The 22,412-nt window shown below is 46.9% G+C and overlaps 1 protein-coding gene across 2 annotated transcripts in view; it reads left to right on the forward strand.

Moving 5' to 3' along the window:
* Positions 1–21,561, forward strand: part of Fam227a (family with sequence similarity 227 member A) — a 40,802-nt gene extending 19,241 nt beyond the window's left edge. For both annotated transcript variants that reach the window (XM_050165773.1, XM_050165775.1), the window contains exons 8-15: positions 166–251; positions 3,677–3,761; positions 7,978–8,072; positions 10,086–10,242; positions 12,808–12,961; positions 14,952–15,092; positions 16,953–17,078; positions 20,944–21,561. In XM_050165773.1, the coding sequence (XP_050021730.1) occupies positions 166–251; positions 3,677–3,761; positions 7,978–8,072; positions 10,086–10,242; positions 12,808–12,961; positions 14,952–15,092; positions 16,953–17,078; positions 20,944–21,016 (917 nt within the window). In that variant the 3' untranslated portion in view covers positions 21,017–21,561. The remainder of the gene's footprint in view (positions 1–165; positions 252–3,676; positions 3,762–7,977; positions 8,073–10,085; positions 10,243–12,807; positions 12,962–14,951; positions 15,093–16,952; positions 17,079–20,943) is intronic.
* The last annotated feature ends 851 nt before the right edge of the window (positions 21,562–22,412 follow it).

Below are 22,412 nucleotides of genomic sequence, written 5' to 3' on the forward strand. Positions count from 1 at the left end.
CCTGTTTTCATCACCCTGCCCCTACTTTCTGTCTGTTGACCCGCCTATACTTCCTGCCTGGCCAATCAGCATTTATTTAAAATATGATTGACAGAATACAGACAATTTTCCCACGAGCTCACCTACAGTGGCCAGATACCACAGAACAGCTTTTCTGTCTCCTAGGAAGACAGTTCTCCCTCTTCACTTTTAAGAAAACCTCCACGCAGAAGGCAGAACAGAACAAAAACAAGAAATTCTATCGCCTTCCGGTAAGCAGAGAACACAGACCTGGACCCTGAACTACACAGGGCCCCCGAAGCTGCTACAACCCTGGGTTTCCTGGAGCACCTTGGCCGTCTATGGAAGGCATATCTCTGACCTGTTCTACTCCATTTGCTCAGAGGGGGGTCTGTTAGGCTCCAGATTATCCACTTATGGAAGGAGTATGGGGGACAACCATGGAAACGTGAGAGGAGCAGACCCAGCCTTTGAGTCCAGGTTGACCCCCAGATGTGTAGGCTCATGGCTCCAGGCTCACATCTGGGTCTCATTCCTTCATCTCTGTCTGTGTCTCCCCCCACCCTCTTCTTCTCCCCTTCTCTCCCCATCCCCTCCTGAGAGTGGAATCTAGACCCTGCTAGGCAAACATTCTGCTACAGCACCATAGATGCAGCTTACAGTGGCTGCTGATCCCCTTCAGTCCCATGCTCAGAGCTGTTTTTCTTGGCCCCCTCTAGAGGATGCTCCTGATGAAGCAAGCTCAATCCCCTTTCTTTCTGAGCATCCGTGTGCTCTGGGCATCCCTCTGACCATGGCCATGTCCACACTGATCTTGAAGCTCTAGGTCAACATGCCTTTTCCTGATGACCGAGTGCCCATATTGGACACCGCATGAGGCTTGATGCCAGGTTATATGCCATGTGTTTACTACCTGGGCCTCAGCACAGAGATGATGCAACCCACCTCCATACTCCATGTGCCTCTTGTAACGGTCTCCCATTCTCACTGAGGGTTTTTTTGTTGGTTGAACTTCTCCCTCTGCTAGTATGTAAACTTTATGAGAGAGGGGTTGTCTCCTGTCACTGTCTGGACTCCTTTATCATCAAAGGTAGGCCTGCCACCAAGAAGGCACTCCATAGGATGTCTTTATAACGGTCACCCTTTGTAAGCTCTGGGCCCTGTGCTTAGCATGCGATGGAGATCTCTATCACTCCTGCCCCAAGCACAGGCAGAACAGGCGTGGCTGAGGCCAACTGTCAGTGTTTGGGCACTGCCAGTCACTGTGCCCAAAACAAATAGGTTTCTTTGTACTGAAACACAGAAAGCCTTCTGACATTTATTGCAAGAACCCAGCTGAGAGTTCCCATCTTCTGTCCTGGAAATAGAAATAATCAAAACCTGGAACCTTGAAAGCAGCTGAAATTTGAATGGCAAACCAGGACAGAGGGAGTATTTGGATGTACTGGCGATAGAGCCTCTCACCATGAGCAGACAGTCCCCATCTGCTCAGTGAGTGCAGCTGGCTGCATTCAGAACATACATTTCAGTGGCAGCTGACTCTCTGAGAGTCCAGAATTCAGGATACCAACCCGTGCTTTCTCTAAGACCGACTTGCCATCTGCCCTTGTCTCGCTCACGCACCGAGGACCTGTAGTGGATCCGCTTTTCTGTGACTTAGTTATAAATCAGGGCTCCCAGAAACCCGTCAAAGACTCAGTCAAGTCTCCCGTCCCTTTAATGAGTTTTTTTTAATATTTATTTATTATGTATACAATATTCTGTCTGTGTGTATTTCTGTAGGCCAGAAGAGGGCACCAGACCTCATTACAGATGGTTGTGAGCCACCATGTGGTTGCCGGGAATTGAACTCAGGACCTTTGGGAGGGCAGGCAATGATCTTAACCACTGAGCCATCTCTCCAGCCCCCCCCTTTAATGAGTTTTAAATATGGCAGAAGGCAGCATCTATAAAGAGGAGTTTGAGCTGGAAGATGGCTCTATTGATAAAGTGTTGATAAAAACCTGAAGACCTGAGTTCAATCCCCAGAACCCGTGTAGAAAGACTGGGTGTGGTGGTGTGTGCCTGTCACCTAAGTGCTGGGGACGCAGAGGCAGACAGATCCCTGGCCAGCAATCACTGGACAGTCAGTTAGTACAATCATTGAGCTCCAGGCCACTGTGAGGTTCTGTCTCAAAAACAGTGTTCTTGAGGGCCTGGCTGTCCTGGGTGTTCTCTGTATCTTTCAGGAAGCGCTTGCTCCTGTCCGCAGTCCTCCTGGGCACCAGAGTCCAAAACACCAGTTCCTCTCATTGCTTATTCTGTCTGATGTCTCGGGCAGCTGTGAGGCATGGGAGGGGGTGCAGAGAGGAGAGCAGTGTGAGTCTTTACCTGGGGTGTGGAGAGGAAGAGGGTGCACGTGACAGAAGGCACCCAGCAGGTGCCTGTGAGCTGAGAGCCCAAGGGGCTATTGGGAGAAGGAACCGGATGAATGGAGAGCCTTCCAGGAGGTAGGAACAGCTTGTACAAAGGCCTGAGCCAGGAGGGAGGAAGGGAGAGAGGGATGGAGGGAAGGAGGGAGGGAAGGAAAAGAGATAGAGCTACTTGGGGAACAGAGAATACAGAGCTTTGTAAGTGAGGGAAGTTGAGGCAGGAATTAAATCTGAGGATGTGGACTGTTCAGTTCCTGGAAATGAGAGGATAGACCAGATTTCCATTGTTCATTCATGTATCGCTGGACAGCTGAGCAGCTTCCATTTCCCCGCTGAAGTGAATAGAGCAACAGTAAAGGTGTTTGTGTGGCAGGTGTGCAGTTGTTCGGGTGTCTGCCTAGGAGTGAGGGTCATATGGTAGTTCTAGCTTTAATAATTTTCATAAAAGTTGTATTAATTTGTACCCCGCATCAGCAGTGATTCAGGCTCCTCTCCCTCAGCCCTTCCCACCGTTGTACCCCACATCAGCTGTGATTCAAGGCTCCTCCCCACCATTTGTTGTCACACTTAGGATATTTGCTGCCCTTGTACAAGTCCATGGCCACAGTCCTGCATCTGGCGGTTTATGGGATCCTTCCCGTTTCCTTCCCTAGCCAGCCTCCTGGAGTGTGAAGATGGCGCCTGGAGCTCTGGCCGTCATCTTGGTCCCTAAGGACAGTCTCCTTAGAGTGAAACCCAAAGGTGGGAGAAGTCAAGACTCCTGAGCCTTAGCACGACTCTGTGGGAGAGCAGATTCTAGCTTGAGCCACTGTTAGGAAAGCCTCCTGCTTATCTGGGAGTGCTTCAAGGCAGGGACAAGGTTTCTTCCGTGGTTGGCAAGCAGCAGATACCACAGTAGTTACTCAAAGAAACGTTAGTGGAGGCCATGCTCTGCCAGACTGCTTAGAAGTGGCCATGTCCGGGAGCCACAGTGAACATTGCATGTGGCAGCTGGCTTCATCTTGAAGGAGCTCCAGGGAGCAAAGATATTCAGTTACCGCTCCAGATCTTTAGCAGCTGAGTGACATCCCACTACTGCCTGACACCCACTCCACATCATCTTTTGCGCTTTCCCCTCTGACCCACTTCCCTCTGTCGTGGTCCTGAAGCTGGGCCAGAAAGCTCTTCTCACTTTACTGAGAAGGATGAGGTAGAGCCAAAGTGCAAGTATTTCTCTCATACCAGTTTTGCTAACTTTATTTATTTAAAATAATGCTCTCCTGAAGTCTTCTAGTTTACCTGCGATCCATGAGAAAATCTTATCAAGAAAGCTGACCGCAGAGGACAGCTCACAATGTCAACAAAGGAAAGGTAAGCAGGCTGCGGCGGAGGGCAAGGCTGGCTTGCTTCTCCGTTCTTGCCCCTGAAACCCTGCTGCGTGGATCCATCAGAGCACATTTTGCTTTGCCCTTGGGTTTGACCCGGGCCCTGGCACCAAGCAGTGGCTAGGAGAGGGTGCTTTGTTGTTTCAGTCAGATAAGCACCCCAGTGCGTAAGACATTCCCACGACAGAGCCCTCAACTCAAGTGTCAAGAGTGCCAGGGCTCCCAACCCTGTTCATTATGTCAGGCCCTGCATCCTTGGAGTTCAGTTTATTTTGCCACCCAAGTTCTGGGATAAACTCATGTGCCACCCTTGGCAAGGATATGTTCCCAGTAAACCAAGTTAAGTTTTGTCAAGACTCCATGCCATCTCTAGAGAAAGGAATGAGGCCCTCTATCCAGGGCCATAGACATTCAGGCCTTAACTGCTGTTTGAACAGAAAGTGCCCGCACAGGAAACGGGATGAACTGTTATCAGCCTTCCCACAGATGTGGTTAATTGTGCTGGATTTCTTGCTTCTTATCTGGCAAGTTGTCAAACTCTAGGGTAATTGGGCTCCCTGCCCACTCTGTTTTCAAGACAGAGTTCCCCTGTGTACCTTTGGAGCTTGTCCTGGAACTTGCTTTATAGACCAGGCTGGCCTCGAACTCACAGAGATCCACCTGCCTCTGCACCCCCCCTCCCCAGGGCTGGGATTAAAGGTGCATGTTGGAAGGAGGCCACTTGTTCTTCCCAGCAGCCCAGCTAGCTTAGACCCAAAATAACCACACAGAAACTGTATTGATTAAAACACTGCTTGGCCCATTAGCTCTAGCTTCTTATTGACTAACTCTTCTTACATCTTAAATTAACCCATTTTTATTACTCTGTATATCACCATGAGGTTGTGGTTTACCAGCAAAGTTTCATCATGTCTATCTCCGGTGGTGGCTCCATGGCATCTCTTGACTCCGCCCTTCTTTCTCCCAGAATTCAGTCTAGCTTTCCCTGTCTACCTAAGTTCTGCCTTACTATAGGTCCAAAGCAGTTTCTCTATTCATTAATGGCAAACACAGCACACAGAGGGGACTCTCACATCACCTCCCCTTTTCTGTTTAAATAAAAAGAAAGGTTTTAACTTTAACATAGTAAAATTACATATAACAAAACAGGTATCAAATAAGAATTACAGCTGGGCCGTGGTGGCGCACGTCTTTAATCCCAGCACTTGGGAGGCAGAGGCAGGTGGATCTTTGTGAGTTCGAGGCCAGCCTGGACTACAAGAGCTAGTTCCAGGACAGGCTCCAAAGCCACAGAAAAACCCTGTCTCGAAAAACCAAAAAAACCCAAACAAACAACAACAACAACAACAAAAGAATTACAGTTACAATATTTATATCTACTTTATCTTTTACCATAACTAAGGAAAACTATAATTATAAATTCTTCAACTCCATCAAAGACTCCAGAAGGATATATTACCTAAGTAAACAGGAAGTATATTGTAAGCAATTTCCAAAACTCTAGAATTGACAGAGACATCTCACTGCCTGGACAGTCACCCAGAGTTCTTCTGTACCATTGGGGCATCTATCTATGGCCCATAGTATCCAGCAGACTTTTCCATGAAGCAGGAAATTTCAAAGACAGTTCTGCCTATATTGGCAGTTTGTCAGTCACTTTCTTCTGTGTCCTGCAGAATGTCTAGCAGACTCTTTCATGAAGCAGGAACCCCAAAAGACTGTCTCACCTTTAGGCAAGTTCATTTCTCTGTGGATTCTGCATGTCCAGTTCATCTAATGAACTCCATAATGAGCCTCTTCAATGCCCATCTTCTTCTTGAAGTAGATTGGTGCTGCTAGGAGCAGATGTGTCTCACTGTCATGAAAATTTTTAAAACATTTAAATGCCATATTCTGAAGGTCTCTGAAAGATTTGAAGGATACCTAACTAACTGAAATATATCTAGAAAACCTAACTAACATGACTACAATCTTGACTATTATAGATGACTATCTATTAACTTATATTACTTAATTATACATTGCATTTTAAAAAGAACTACACAAACACAATACCTTAATCAAGGGCAGAAATATACATATATGGTATAACAAAATTTACCTTAAATTTGTTTTTTTAAAAAATATTTATTTATTTATTATGTATACAATATTCTGTCTGTGTGTATGCCTGCTGGTCAGAAGAGGGCACCAGACCCCATTACAGATGGTTGTGAGCCACCATGTGGTTGCTGGGAATTGAACTCATGACCTTTGGAAGAGCAGGCAATGCTTTTAACCACTGAGCCATCTTTCCAGCCCCTTAAATTTGTATCAATAAATCAAGAGCTATACCAAAGCAAATTATTCATCTCTATAGCATGTCCCCCTTTAAATATAAAGAAAGATTTATAAACAATATTTGGGACTATGGGTATAGTTTCTTTTTTCTCCCAGCATTCAGTCTAGCTTTCTCTGCCTACCTAAGTTCTGCCTTGCTATAGGTCCAAAGCAGTTTCTTTATTCATTAATGATAATCACAGCACATAGAGTGGACCTCCACATCAGATGTGTGCTATCACCACCCAACTTACTTTCTTCTTCTTTCTTTGTTTCTTTCTTTCTTTGTTTCTTTCTTCCTTTGTTTCTTTGATTCTTTCTTTCCTTCCTTCCTTTTATTAAGATTTTATTTATTAATTTATGCATGCGCATGTTTTGCCTACATGTATGCATGTGCACCATGGTACTCAGGGAGGCCAGAAAAGTATTGGACCCCCTGGAATTAGAATTACAGACAGCTGTGAGCAGCCATGTGGGTGCTCGGAACCAAACCCAGGTTCTCTGCAAGGGCAATAAGTACTCATAACTGCTGAGTCATCTCTACAGCCCTGGGTTTATTTTTATATTTATTCAGCATTATGTGCATATATGTACATTTTTGTAAGTGTATGCCACGGGTTTTTGGGTATCCTTGAAGGCCAGAACAGGGCACCAGATCCCCTGGAGCTGAGTTAAAGGCCACCATTGTGAGCTTCCCGATGTAGATGCTGGGAACTGAACTCCGGTCCTAAGGAAGAGCAACATGTGTTATTAACCTATGAACCATTTCTCTAGCCTAAGACATTTTTCTTCCTTCCTGCTGCTGGGGGCTGAACCCATGGTCTTGTGCATGTTGGTCAAGCTTTCTACCACTGAGCTATGTCCCCACCCTAGACTAATGCTACTTTTTCTCTTGATGTAAACGGAGCCTGCACTTTTGTTTACTGGCTGCCCAGACCCGAATAATCACATAGAAACTATATTAATTACAGCACTGCTTGGCCAACCACTCGGGCATATTTCTAACTAGCTCTTACATCTTAAATCAACCCATTTCCATTATTTTATATTTTATCACAAGGCTCATGGTTTGTTACCACACATCTTGCTTCTTGGGCAGCTAGGTGTCCTTTACCTTACTCTGCCTTCTTTTTCCCTGCATTCAGTTTAGTTTTCCCAACCTAGCTATATTCTGCCCTGCTGTAGGCCAAAGCAGCTTCTTTATAAACCAATGGTAATAAAACTATTCATAACATTCAGAGGGGAATCCCACATCATCTTGGTGTGTTGGTGACTTGGTTCCACTGTTCTCTGCCTCCCAGTGCTACCATCGAGAGCTCTGGAGCCTTTCCAGTGGTCTGTTTTCAGTGACCTGATGTCTTCAAGCAATTCTCTGCTAACCTCCTACAGGAATGCAGAGTTTTGTGCAGAAGATTTTTTTTTTTGTATTGTAGACCCAATGCTCATTCTGTTCCTGCATGGCATTTTAAAAACTTTGGGACAGTCCTTATTCTGTGACCACACGGTTTTTATAGATACTTTATCATGGCGCCTGGGTTAGTGTGGCTCTTGTTATTTACACGTCATGCCTTTTTTTTCCTCAGTAAACTAGGAGGTCCTTGAAGGTAATCCATTTCTAGTACCCAGCATGAACCTGGTTTGGAGTGGGTGTTCAGTGATTATCTGTGGACAGAGAGATGGGCCATTATGGCCTATGGCTGTTTGTCTGGCTGTAGAGCAAATGGAGACATCTGGGTCCCCTGCAATTCCAGAGGACTGTCGCCTTGCACCAATCCCACCATGCAAGGGCACTTCCGCTCTAGTGGGAAACCGAGACCCACCCCAGACGCCCTTTTCCCTGGGTAAATACTCACAATCACTTTTTTGCTGTATCACATTGACAGATCAGCCAACATCAACCCTGTTCTCCCGGAAAGCCACGCAGCAAGTCAAGAGGATATCGGAAGCCAGAGCATGGATGAGTTTGTATCTGAAAGAGGTGAGCATATGATTGGAAATTTAAGGTCTATTTTATTGTTTTTAATTTGTGTGTGTGTGTGTGTGTACATATAGTGTGCATGTGAGTATGTATATATGTGAGTGCAGGTGTCCTCAGAGGCCAGAAGAGGGTGTCTGAGCCCCTGGAGCTGGAGTTACAGGCCCTTGTGAGTCACCCGACGTGGTCACTGGGAACCAAACTCATATCCTCAGGAAGAGCAGCAGACGTCCTTAACTGCTGAGCATCTCCGGCTTAGAGCAGAGTTGAGTTAAAGGAGCCATGGATGGCCAAAGCATCTTCATCTTACGCAAATGGCACGTAAGAGTAGGGGCATTTCTGATTACAGCCCAGATGTTGCCTGTAGATCTCCTAAGGATGATTCCTGGGTCAAGAAGACACCCATTGTCAGAGTGTTTTGTCTGTATTTAAATTCCCTGCTGGAGCCAGGTATGGTAGCTCACACCTGTAATCCCAGCACTTAGGAGGCTGACTTGGGAGGATTGCTAAGCATTCTAGCCAGCCTGAGCTATGTAGCAAGTTCTAGGCTATCCCGAGCTAGAGTCAGACCTTGTTCTCTGAAGGCATAAATAATATTTTTTTCTACTTTAACTCAGACCCCCCCATGCATAACAGGAAGAGAGCTGTGAGCTTGCTTCTGCTTCCTTCTCTCTGTTATAGAAATAAATACACCTTTTCAGTGGGTTCAGATCTCACCAGCCTATGCAAGCTTACCACCAGGCACAGCTGTTATACAGAGAAACCCTGTTTTGGAATACAAAACAACAACAACAAAAAGAAAAAAAAAGGAAGGAAGGAAAAAAGAAAAAAAGAAAAAAGAAGCACAACATTTCCAGACCAGGGTGTATTGAGGTGGAGCGCTTGCCTGACGTGAGAGGGCTGGGTTGCCAAAAGAAGTCAAAAGCTGGTAGCATCTGCTGCCACCCAGCTCCGCCACCACCTGTCTTCTTGTTGTTGTTGTTTGTTTGTTTGTTTTCGTTTTTTGAGACAGGGTCTCTCTGTATAGCCCTGGCTGTCCTGAAACTCACTTTGTAGACCAGGTTGGCCTTGAACTCAGAGATCCACCTGCCTCTTGCTGGGATTAAAGATGTGTGCCACTACTTCCTGGCTTCCCCTACCCCTCAATTAATAGGTCTCATTGTCTCCCAAGCTGGCTTTGAACTGCTTATCTGCCTGCCTTAACCTGCCAACTGCTGACTATGTGCACCGCTCCGCTAAGCTCCTTTTTGTGACAGCCTGCATATTAATTACAATGATAATCTTTGCCATTGGTGAAAAAATCAGTCTTTAAAGTTTTTGTTAAATTATGTGTGTGTGTGTGTGTTGCCTCACATGTACAAGTGACCATGGAGGAAAAACTTAGAGAAATGGAATTACTAGAACAAAACACATACATTAGATTCACAAGAAAAGCATACAGTTGGAATTCACTTGCCCCTAAGCCTGTGTTGCGCATTGTCCAGTTATTTCTGACAAGGGACACGGCTCTTTGTTATTGCATGCAGAACCTTTCCTTTGTGTTGGCCTTCCCTGAGGAGGCGTCTTAAGCTGGAGTTGCTGGGCCAGAGGCATGGATGCTGGAAACATGGCATGTCCATTGCTGTTCCTACTGCTGTGATAAGATGCCCGGAGAAGAACAAGCTAAGGGAGAGAGGCTTTGTTTGGACTCATGGTACAGACCATGGAAATGGGGAGGGGACAGCAGCAGGGACCTGAGGTAGGTGGCCACATTGTGTTCACACTCAGGAAGCAGAGCGCCATGGATGCTAGCTCTAAGCTCATGTTCTCCAAGCCAGACAGGAATAGCTCCACCCACAGGGAAGATGGATCTTCCAATTTGATCAGTCAAGATACTCCCTCACAGATATGCCCAGAAGCTAAATAATCCCTCATTTTTATGTCTGGAGACTTGTTCCTTGAGTGACTCTAATTCCTGTTAAGTTGATGACACTCTGCATCACACGTGACAATATCCTTTCCTTCCTTTTCCCCCAGTCCCACCATGCCTGCAAAAGCCCCAAGCTGACTTCAAACCAATTCAACCTTTATGGGAAGAGCCCGCTAATCGTGTACTTCTTCCTCAACTACTCCAAGCTGCAGCAGAATGGCCAGGATGTGCTGGTCAGCAGGAGAGAAAAGACCAATGTCGTCCCATATCCTTTTCACCAGACTCCTGCCACCTCTTTGCAGAAGCGGGGCTTGAGGGGAAGCATCCAGGCTTTTGTGCGTAACCTGGCACACAGTGTGTACTTGGTAGGAGCAGCCATGGTATGTGCTTCAGGGGTAGAGTCTTGCTTGTGTGCTAAGGTGAGTCTCAAGTCTAGACCTTGGGTGCTGGCCAGTAGACCCTAGGCATGCATTTTCATCTTTCAGCATGAACTTAGGTACCATAGCTAGATGCTCACTGGTCCAAGAGTGTATGGCCCATCAGTTTTGGCATCCATGTGAGAGTTTCATCTAACCTCCTCCTTCCCAGCTCCATTTGGAGCCGGTAAAAAGCTCAGCTCGTGGGAAACAGGTACAGCATGCGTTGGTATTTTGAGCCCTCACAACATGCCTTGGGGCTAGAGCATGAGTTCTACTGGGAATCAGTTTGCGCTGTTTGTTCAAATAGCTCCAGACTCTGGAACTAATGCTACACTAGCCAGCCAAGTGACCTTGGAAACATCCCGGTTTCTCTGTGGGCATCACTTTTTTCATCTGTAAAATCAGAATAAGGGTTTCCACCTCAGGAGTGCTGTTTGTTTTCTAAGACAAAGTCTGTCTGTGTAGTCCTGGCTGGCCTGGAACTTACTGTGTATGTAGACCAGGCTGGTCTTGAACTCACAGAGATCTGCTTGCCTCTGCCTCCTGAGTGCTGGGATTTAAGACTTGTGCCGCCACACCCAGCTTCAGGGGCACTTTTGCAGATTGATTCCCAGAGCAGTAGAGGGTGCTCAGCACAGAGCTGGTACTCCAGGCTCATGGGCAGGAGGGCAGCAGAAGACCTTTTCCTCTTCTGCCTGTAGACCATGACACAGATTTCTGAAGGATGGTGACAGCTGTCACTAAACAACACAATCCAAACTGTCCCAGCATCACCCTGTCCTTTAGGTCACTGTGGCTCCTGAGGCAGCAGCTGGCTGGCTAGTCACCCTCCAAGCTCCCTAAGTGGAGACGTCCCACCGAGCTAGCGGTGTTGTGACTGGGTGGTGTGTAGTTGGCACTAAATGCCATTGCTGTTGTCACCATCCTCTAAAGGAAGGGTGATCTTTTTGAGAGGTTCTTAAGTTAGGGTCTGACCATATAGCTGAGGCTGGTCTCAAACTCAGGGCAATCCTCCTGCCTCAGCCTCGTGATTGCTGAGATTACAGGTGTAAATCACCAGACCTGGCTGTTATCCCCTTTCATAGATAGATAAATGGAGACACAGAGAGTGACAGCAGAGGTTCCAAAGCTTGTCACAAATGCAGCTGAGGTTCTAACCAGGGGCTGGAGTGCAGCAGAGGAGAGAGGTGTGGTTTGATTCGGTGTAACCTGCAACTCTGGCTGGCCTGGGACTCCCTGTGTCCTCGAACTTGATCCTCCTAACTCTATTTTCCGAGTGCTAGGATTACCGGTGTGCCTCACCACACCTAACTGAAAGAGGGGCCTCTTCAGCATTAGACTTGAAATGGACGATGAAACTGAGTGTGAAGGTATGCACCTATACTGCCAGCACTCAAGGGAGGGGCAGGAGGCTAGATATTAACTTGAGACATAGTTGCATCCTGTTTCAAAAAACCGAAATCCAGCTGGGCTTGATGTGCACACCTTTACTCCCAGCACTCAAGGAGGCAAAGGTGGGTGGATGTCTGTGAGCTCAAGGCCAGCCTGGTCTACACAGTAAGACTATCTTAAAAAACAAACAAACAAACAAACCCAAATGCCAAGCCAGAAAACAAGAGAGGAGTCATCAGGCCTCCAAGGAGGGATATTGGAGTCCCCTCCCCTTTATCGTTGTGATGGCAGACTCCAAGTCCAGACTATTCAGCTGGGCTCGGAACTAAACTGGTGGCCTGCAGCTGCAAAGAACCGGTGATGCTGGGGAACCCTCTGGAAACAGCGCTGCACTGCCCAGCAGTGGGTGCTGCTGTCCTCCTTCTTTAGACATCTAAGGAAGTACTTTCTGCCTCCCTACCATGGACAGGGCCAAAGGGGGGCCTTATGACAAGGTGGACACTGCCTGACCACAGACAGGACAGCTCTCTTCATTCCCAGGCTAGCCCTAGCCAACCTCAGGTCACTCCCTCCAGAACACCAGAGCACCCAACATTGTCCTTTGTGCAGTCTACACTGTCCTTCCCCGCTCCATCTGCAGCCAGCTGCACGAGACACTCATCTCGTTTTCTGGTTTGGTGTTTGGGTTTGTTTGTTTGTTTGTTTTTTGTTTGTTTTTTTAAATATTTTATTTATTTATTATGTATACAATATTCTGTCTGTGTGTCTACCTGCAGGCCAGAAGAGGGCATCAGATCACATTTCAGATGGTTGTGAGCCACCATGTGGTTGCTGGGAATTGAACTCAGGACCTTTGGAAGAGCAGGCAATGCTCTTAACCACTGAGCCATCTCTCCAGCCCTCTGTTTGTTTGTTTTTTGTTTTTTGTTTTTTGTTTTTCTTTTAAGCATGGGTCTCAGCCACTAACAGTGTGTGTGTGGGGGCAATACAGTGGGCCTTTCCTTGACAGCAGAATCCACTGACTCTGCCATGACCTACGCTGACATCATCTTACTGGTCATGAAGAACATGGAGACTCGAAAGAGAAAGCTCAAGCGGCTGTATCAGCTGCACGAGAATGAGTGGACCTATTTTAACAACTACCTGACGGAGCTGCAGGAGAACTTCGAGAGGTAGGAGGGTGTGGAGGGTGTGGGCGTGGACACTTGTCCACTGCAGCGGCCAGCAGGGTTTAGCTGCAGTGCGGTGGGGCTGCTAGCTTGCTCTCTGCCTTCACTGAATACAGTCAGCCTTCCTGTGCTCAGCCGGATGAGAAACAGCTCATTGACAGAGCCTAGCTCCCTTCTTTAGAATGTGTGTGTATGTGTGTGTTTCCCCACTGTGTGTGGTGGTGGCTGTCAGTTGTAAGTCTAGCATTCAGGATGGCTGAGGCAAAATTACCTCAAGTTATGAATTACAGAGTAGGAGCCTATGTACACACACACACACACACACACACACACACACACACGCTCACGAAGAAAAAGCTCTTTAGTTAAAAGCTGACATCACAGTGTATGCCGGTAATCCCAGCACTCGAAAAACTGAGAGGCAGAAGCCTCCTAACTTGGAGCCTAACTGGGCTCTGGATAGACCTGGCCTGGGATGTGCATATTGCTAGGAGAGGGCGTCTCTCATGCTGTGTTCCCTTTGCTAAGCCTATGGCAGCAAGCCCAGAAATCCACCTGGTTTTGATCCCCAATTTATGAGTCTCTGGCTTTTGACCTCTGAGCCATCTCTCCAACCCTCTTGCCATCTGACTTCTGACACAGGGTCTCCCACTGAATCTGAGCGAGCTCCAGGGACTCTCCTGTCTCTGCCTCTCCAGCACTGGGAATGCAGGCACATCTCACATGGCTTTTACACGTATGCTGGAGCTATGTTCATGTCCTAAGGCTCTCACAGCTAGCACTTTACCACACAGGGTATGTCCCTAGACCCCTGAATATCTAAATAGCAAAATGGTGTTCTGCTTTGTTTTTTAAATGACGGCCAGAGCTGGAATGAAAGTGGCCATGCGGAAGATGACTCGTAGGCGGGCTAGGATGCTTTAGGGACATTACTACTTGTTTCTCTAATAGAACACAGGTCCAGAGCATTGGCTCTGATGTTGAGCAGACTCTGTCTTATTATCCATGTCAATTTATTTTATGTGTGTGTCTTGCATTTCTGCGTGTATGTGTACCACCTTAATGCCTGGTACCTACATAGAAGTCAAAAGAGGTTGTTGAATCTCCTGGAATTGGAATACTGATAAGGTTGTGAGCTGTCTGCCATATGGGTGCTGAGTATTGGGTGTGGGTCTTCTCTAAGAGTAAGCTGTGCTCTTAACTGCTGAGCCATCGATACAGCCCCTTGTGACAACATCTTAACTCACATAAACATATACGAATGGCTCTTTTGTTGACTTTGAATACTCATAGTGTGATCTTCGTCAAGTAATTGTTTACTTGCATTTCGGAAGTCAGCCGAGGGTTACCCAGTTCAGCAAAGCCATTATGTGCCCTGTGAACACACTCTAGCGAAAGCTTCCAGTAGCAGCAGCTGCCAACACTTTCCGAGCATTTCCTGTGTACCTGGCACTGTTGAACATTTGGCCTCACCACAAATCTAGGGAGCTCTGTGAACACACTAGCACACTAACATGGCGAAGTAAAGTCATTTCCCCGGGGTCACACAGCAGGCAGCAGAGGCCCAGTGAATCCAGCTTCCTTCTGAAACTATGCGTAGACGAGGCTGCTTTTAAGATGGTGGAGCCCTTATTTCTTCTGTGGTTTCACTTTATATCTATCATAAAACCCGTGTGGTCTGTATGTGGGATGTGGTGACCCCTATGTGGTTAGCTGTTTCCTGGCAGACTAATGTAGATGTTTATCTGACAAGATCGCATTGCAGCCGGACGGTGGTGGCGCACACCTTTAATCCTAGCGCTCAGGAGGCAGAAGCAGGGTGATCACTGTGAGTTTGAGACCAGCCTGGGCTACAGAATGAGTTCCAGGACAGCCAAAGCTACACAGAGAAACCCTGTCTCAGGAAAGAGAGAGAAGAAAGAAGGAAAGAAAAAGAAAAGATGACACTGACTAATTCTTTTCAATATATGTCTTTTGTCATCTTATCCCCCAGGGAGGTGAATATTATCGATCAAAAAGCAGCAGAAAGAAAAAGGGCCAACCATGCCTTTCTCTCGCCCTCCTTTCTGATTGATGACTTGCTTGACAAGAAATCCAAAGGAACCCTCCACCGAGAAACGACGTTTCTCTCAAGGTTTGTTCAAACAGAAGCCTTAGAAAATGTCCAGTGTGAAATGGGAGAATTCTCACCAGGTGGGGCAGGTGTGCAGGTGTCTGTCTGGGTTCGAAGGGCACCCGCTGAGCTTTCCCCAGTCTCGTGTCTCAGAATAGAGAACTGGCCCAGGGGTGGATAGATTGTAATAGAGATGATTTATTAAGGAAGGAAAAGGGCTAATTCTGAGGGTAGAGGTGGACTAGAGAGTCAGGAGCCTCAGATGTCATTTGGGGTCACTCACGCACCGCCACCTTCTATGACCCAGGGTCCTGGGGCTCTTCTCCCACGAGCTCTGTTTTGTCACTGGTAGCCACGATCAGGAGGGTTTTCCAGTCTTTCTGCCAGCTGGCATCTCTCGCCTGCTCGTCTACCTGCTCACCACCTCTCCTGCTCCTCATCATTCATCACAACGCCTTTCTCCATCCCCACCTTCCTGCCACAGCTTTTTCTTGAGACCTATGCTCCCAGAATAGGATGGGGATGTTAAGGGATTTAAAAGAAATTAATTCTATGTGTGACTGCATGCAGACGTAGGTATCCCATTCATGCAGGAGCTCAAGATGTCAGAAGAAGATAGCAGAGACCCTAGAACGAGAGTTAGAGACAGTTGTGAGTACTGGGAACTGAACCCAGGTCCTCTGGAAGAGCAGCCAGTGACCTTAACTGCTTGCCCATCCCTCCAGCCCCAGTGGTCAGTCGTTTCACAGCTTTCGTGTGTCTGTTGGTTGGAGAGGAACCTCCGGAAGCCTACAGTAGGAGGGGGCTGCCATCCCTGCGTCATAAAAGGTTTTGTTTGAATATATCCTGAAAGACATAAATTTTACAAAATGAAAGCTACAAGGTCTAAATAATAGTAACATGGTCACACTCACCCACGGCCTCATCAAGGGTGAGAGCCAAGAAAGCTGTGTACATGCTCACCCCTGAGAGCCACTCGTGTATAACGTGTTCCCTGAAATGTGACCCCTGCACTGATAAAAAAAAATGTGCACACCTTTAATCCCAGCATTCAGAGGCAGGCAGGTCTGTGTGAGTTTGAGGCCAGCAAGGCTACAGAGTAAGTTCCCAGACAGCCAGGGCTACGTAGTGAGACCCTGTCTCAAAAAACAAAACAAAACAAAACAAAACAAACAAACCAACAAACACAAATAGAAAACCACATACTGATGGTTATTTATTGAGAATGTGATAAAATACGAAATAATAACTGTAATCTTCCAGCGGTGGAAGAGATTAAGAAGGCAGTATGAGACAGCATCCTCATCCTCCCATGCAATATTTCCACCCCTCGCTGGATTGCGCAGACATCCTCCACACACCCTACGCTTTTCTTCTGACCTGAAGCTGCTTCCCCCACACACCCTACGCTTTTCTTCTGACCTGAAGCTGCTTCCATCTCCCTGAGGCGTCTTCTCCGGCTTCTTTGGGGAAGCTCCAAAAAGCCCATAGGAGCCAACCCTGATGGCTGGGGCTCCTCCCTTCATGTGACAGGGAAGCAAGCCACCTTTTCTCAGGACCATTCTGTGCTGGGGAGGGAAGAGTCTTTCTCTGTGGGCTGATGCCTGGCCGGCTGCTTTCTGGAAACACTGTGGAGCAGGTGCCCTGCATTTAAATAACCCCTATTTCCCAGAGTCTCGTTCAGTCTTGGACCTCAAGCTGCTGCTGGAAGATTAATGAGGGGGAGTGGCCTTGTGTTGGCTCTACTTTCCTTTCCCTTTGCCAGCCTTGCCAACTCATGTAACTTCCCATGTGTTTCAAGGTGCCAGGAGAGCTGCTTCCCGAGAAACCACACTGAATTTCTGAGCTAGTTTTATTGACATCCATTTTGCTTCCACACAGGAAGAAACAGAAAGAGGCGGAAGAGAAATGGAGGGGTTTCCAGTCCCCTTTCTCATTAGTAAGTCTCGATAACTACTCCCTGGGCCTACAAAGCCCCTACAGAATCGGACCTCCTTCCAGTTCCAGGTGAGGTGGGCCAACAGTGGGAAGAAGGGACTAGGAAGTACCTACCCTCCAGCCTAGCTCTCTCAGGGTTTGCCCGAGAGACCTACCTGGCAGGGGAACTCCGTGCAGGTCCACTGCATCTTTTCAGATATTTTGCTTCCCCTCGCTGTTTGAAGTATTGTCATAATAGTGCTACATTGTCGGATGAAAATGGCAGCTCCATTTACCAATGGTTTACCCTGTGCTGAACATTGAGAAAATAAGCCCAGCACAAACATGACCACATATGAAAGTTAAACTTTCCTGAGGGTAGGGACTAGTCACGGGTTCCCAAACACAGACACAGGTTACAGCCGGCTGCCATAGGCGCCTGTGGGAATCCAGCAGTAGGTCCCCACAGCCCCAGCTGACAAGCAGTGAAGAGTGAAGGGCAGCAAATAGATCAGCAAATTAAATGCCCACAGCACCTGGGAAGATGGAGCAGGGCTCCAGGAGCCGTGCAGAAGTGATGTGACTGTCTGGCACAGGTGACAGAATTTGCCGGCAGAAGGAGGCAGGGATGTGAAAGAGGCAGAAGCTAGGAGAGCAGAGCCAGAGGTGAAGACTCAGATGTAGGGACCACTGCCTGGGAGGCGGGCAGAGCAAGGGGTGGGGAAAAGCTCAGGATGGAGGCGGGGCACCACATGGAAGGAGGTGGGGGCAGGGTGTGGGCAGGACGTCAGGGACTCTTAGGCTGTCTCTGGACAAGCGAGGTTTTTATGAAGTCCTTTACATTCTGTTATGGGAAGTGCTGGAAGATGGTCAGCAAGGGTATGTCACTTATTAAATTTGGCTTTCAGAAACCCAGTGGCAGGTGGGGGGGGGGGGGGAACTTGTAAAGGGTCCTGCAAATCCTTGTCTGAACTTGGTACCTGTATATACCTCCCAATCAGGAATCCACAGACTTTCTCAAGCTTGGCTCAGAAAAATATTTCAGAAACTAGTCCTTGATAACATATTGCTAATTAAGAAGCCATTTACAGCCTGGCAGTGGTGGCACTCGCCTTTAATCCCAGCACTGGGGAGGCAAAGGCAGGCGGATCTCTGTGAGTTCAAGGCTAGTTTGGTCTACAAGAGCTCCAAAAGCCACAGAGAAACCCTGTCTTGAAAAACAAACAACAACAACAACAAAAAAAAGAAAGAAAGAAAGAAAGAAAGAAAGAAAGAAAGAAAGAAAGAAAGAAACCGTTTACAAGCAGAAAGTGGTGGCATGAGGTTATAATTGCAGCACTTAGGAAGCTGAGGCCAAGGATTTTAAAAGAACAAGTACGGGGATCTAATTGGTGAATTAGTTCTTTTTGTTGCTGTAATGAAACGCACAAGACTGAGTGTTCATGACAAAAAGATTTATTTAGCTTACAGTTCTGGAGGTCTCAGAAAAATGTGTGTATTTATATTCCGTGTGCTGTGAAATACAAACCAAAAAAAATCAGAATTTTCAAAGGATCATGCACATATGCACTGACTGAGTAAAGTCCTTGCCACACAGTCATGAGGACCTGCTCTCTGGAGCCCAACCTGCACCTGTAATCCCAGTATTCCTGCAGTGAGATGGAAGCGGAAGTGGAGGCAGGCGAACTCCCGGAAGCTTGTGGGCTAGCTAATCTTGTAAATAACAGCAAAAAGATGGTCTCAAACAAGGTAGATGACAAGGACCAACACCCAAGGTCGTCCTCTGACACACATGTGCCGTAGTACACACGTGTCCCCCCCAAATATCATACACCCGTGCACACACACAAAAGGATGGTATAAACACCAGCAAAACACCAGCATCAGCTGACTGCTGCCGAAAGACCCCGGGTGTGAACCAGGCCAACAGCTTCCCTTTTGGTTTACCGCACAGAAAAGGTCCAGGTGTGGCAACTGTCGAAAGTGTCAGAGAACCATTGCTGCCACCTCTGTGGTCCTTACCTCTTAGGTCAGGAAGTCTTGGAGCATGCCTGGCTGGGAGTCCTGGCCAGGCTCGACCCAAAAGGACTCCTTTTTGCTGGGCCCTGCACCTGGGTTAAATTCTCAGAACCCAAAGGACAGCTCACAACCATCTAATTCCATTCTAATTCCAGGGAATCGAATAAATACCCTTTTCTGGCCTCCAAGGGCACCAGGCATGCACGTGATGCACATATGTACATGGCCAGCAAAACACTCATACACATAAAATAAAAAAAAAAAAACTAAGAAAAGGAAACTTTAGTTGGTATTTTAATTGAAGTGGGGTGAAGCAAGGCAGAGTCATCTCTCTGAATCTTCAGTTTTTCAAGACAGGATTTCTCTGTGTAGCCCTGACTGTCCTAGAACTTGCTCTGTAGACCAAGCTGGCCCCAGAAACAGAGATCTGCCTGCCTCTGCCTCCCAAGTACTGGAATTAAAGATATGTGCCACCATGGCCTGTAGCAGAAGGCCGCTTGTTGGTTCCCGGCCACTTAGCCCTGAAATGATTACCCAGAAACCATATTAATTAATTCACTGCTTGGCCCATTAGCTCTAGCTTCTTATTGGCTAACTCTTACATATTAATTTAACACATCTCCATTAATCTGTGTATCACCATGTGGCTGTAGCTTACTGGGTAAAGTTCCCAGTATCTGTCTCTTGTGGAGGCTCCATGGCTTCTCTCTGACTCCCAGCATTGAACTTAGTTTTCTACACGTAGCTCTGTTCCCCTATAGTTCTGCTACAGGCCCAAAGCAGTTCCTTTATTTATCAATGGTAATCACAGCACCCTGAGGGAAATCCCACATCAATGGCCAGGCTTGGACACAGTCATCTTTTAAGGGCTAAATAGAGAGGCAGCGATTTCAATCACCGAGCTTTTAAAGTGCTCCCCCTCAGAACCCCCTGGTTCTATGACCCTATATGGTTCTTTTTTTTTTTTTTTTTTGGTTTTTCAAGACAGGGTTTCTCTGTGGTTTTGGAGCCTGTCCAAGAACTAGCTCTTGTAGACCAGGCTGGTCTCGATCTCACAGAGATCCTCCTGCCTCTGCCTCCCGAGTGCTGGGATTAAAGGCGTGCGCCACCACCGCCGGCCCTATATGGTTCTTATCTTGATTCTCAGGCTCTTTCTCTGTAAAATGGGAATGATAATAGTACCTATGGCCCAGGGCTGATGTGCAGAATGAATCGGCCAGCTCTTTGTAAAGCCCAGAACACAGTGCCTGACACAAGCAAAGTAGATGTGATGGAAGTGTATCGTCATCATCATCATTATGTTACTGTTTGAGATAGGGTCTCACCGAGTATTCCAGAGTGTCCCCAACTGAAGAGCCTCCTACCTCAGCCTCCCAAGTGTTGGATTACAGATGTGTGCCACTGTGCCCTGCCCTAGCAATGCTCCTTAAGTTAAGAAGCAAACATTCTGCATAGCTGTTGTCAGACACTGCTGTGCCCCTTTCCCACTTCCCAGCAGCTCTTGGCACTTCCTTCTCCCCGGCGCGTCTAACATCAGGTGCTGTGGTGGTTCCTTCCTCTTCTTCCCCAAAGCCTGTGAGCTGATGCGGTCACTTTCATTGGTCCCTAGTAGGATTCATTCAACACTCTTGGCAACGAGCCAGGCCTCTGTTCACTTATTCCTAGGTGTTTTTGTTCTGAGAGCTAAGCCTAGCTGTCTGTTTTAATTTGCTTGTCTTGATTCTCTTCCTCTTGTGTATTGCCACAGTCCCAGATTCTTCCTTGGTTGTATACATCTCCCCCTGTCCTCGTACATTCATGGCATGTATGTCCCTGTCACCTGTTGTTTGCTGGCCTTTTGACCTGCTTCCCCCAGGTGCTTGATTCTAGCCTGCTGTCGTCTTGGTCATAAGAAGTTCCCGCCATTTATGTCTGTGTCTTTTTCATTCCTCCACAGCAAGCGCAACGCCAATATGTTCAGAATCAAGCAGGAGATGCTCTTTAGACACCCAACGACTTCCATGGAATGAACGCCAAGGATAGGCTCGGACTGCAGAGGTGGTGCCTGCCTGTGTTGTCGGATGGCAGTGAGAGCTCTGCTGCAGCCAGGGCCATGCTGAGTCTTCCTCAGTCCACGGGATAAAGAATATTAAAGTGCTCATCTACCATGAGCCAAAGTGAGGGCTGAGAGAAGGTGATTCACCTCATCCATTCAGACATTTACTGATGCATTCTTTCATTCACTTATTAATAATAACCACACAAGGGGGCTGGAGAGATGGCTCAGTGGTTAAGAGCATTGCCTGCTCTTCCAAAGGTCCGGAGTTCAATTCCCAGCAACCACATGGTGGCTCACAACCATCTGTAAAGAGGTCTGGCGCCCTCTTCTGGCCTTCAGGCATACACACAGAATATTGTATACATAATAAATAAATAAATATTTAAAAAAAATAATAACCACACAATTCAACACATCATTACGAAACATAGCAAGACCCTGACTCAAAAAAAAAAAAAAGTAAACAGGAAGTATTAGAAGGGAACTGAGCTTGGTGGTGGTGGCGCACACCTTTAATCCCAGCACTTGGGAGGCAGAGGCAGGTGGATCTCTGTGAGTTTGAGACCAGCCTGGTCTCCAAGAGCTACAGAGAAAACCTGTCTCGAAAACTCAAAAAAAAAAAAAAAAAAAAAAAAAGAAACAAACAAAAAAGAAAGAAAGAAAAGAAAAATGAAATGAAATGAAAAAAACAAAAAGATCCATTCTATAAGTTCTGTTACTCTGGAGAATGCTGATGGTACCAGAAGTGGTTGTGCAGCAACAGAAATATAAGAATGAATCTTTTAAGTGTCTGGAATAGGCTTTCAATTTGCTTACACCTACAAGTACTGAGACCTCTCCAGTTATCAAAGCCTCTCCTGGGAGCTCAGAATGGACTAAAAGTCCATGATGTGAACTATTTTACAAACTTACGGAAATAAATACATTTGATTATTCTGATTCATCAAACAAACGGCCTGCTGAAGGCCAGGAGAAGTGGCTAGGAAGAGCAGGGGAAGGAGGATGGAAAGAATTAGGCAGCACCCAGGGAAACTTATAGGGCCATGTTCACTGTCTTGACAGTGGTGAGAGATCCACATCCGTTATTTACCTTAAAGGCGCGTATGTTCTTGTGTTAGCTACACCTCAGGCTGTTGTTTACAAATGCACGTGTCAGCTGGGCACGATGGTAGATGCCTGTAATCCCAGCACCTGGGAGGTGGGACAGGGAAGATCAAGAGTTCAAAGCCAGCTTCCACCACATCTCAAATTCAAAGCCAACCTGAGCCCTACTAGACAAAGTCTAGTCTCAAAACAAAGAAAACAAATTATAAACATAGATATTTCCAAATTCTGTCCACTGAAATAACCTAGAAATAAAAGCTGAT

The sequence above is a fragment of the Alexandromys fortis genome, unplaced genomic scaffold (assembly GCF_014885135.2).
Source record: "Alexandromys fortis isolate MF-2015 unplaced genomic scaffold, M_Fortis_MF-2015_v1.1 scaffold_157, whole genome shotgun sequence".
NCBI lineage: Eukaryota > Metazoa > Chordata > Mammalia > Rodentia > Cricetidae > Alexandromys > Alexandromys fortis.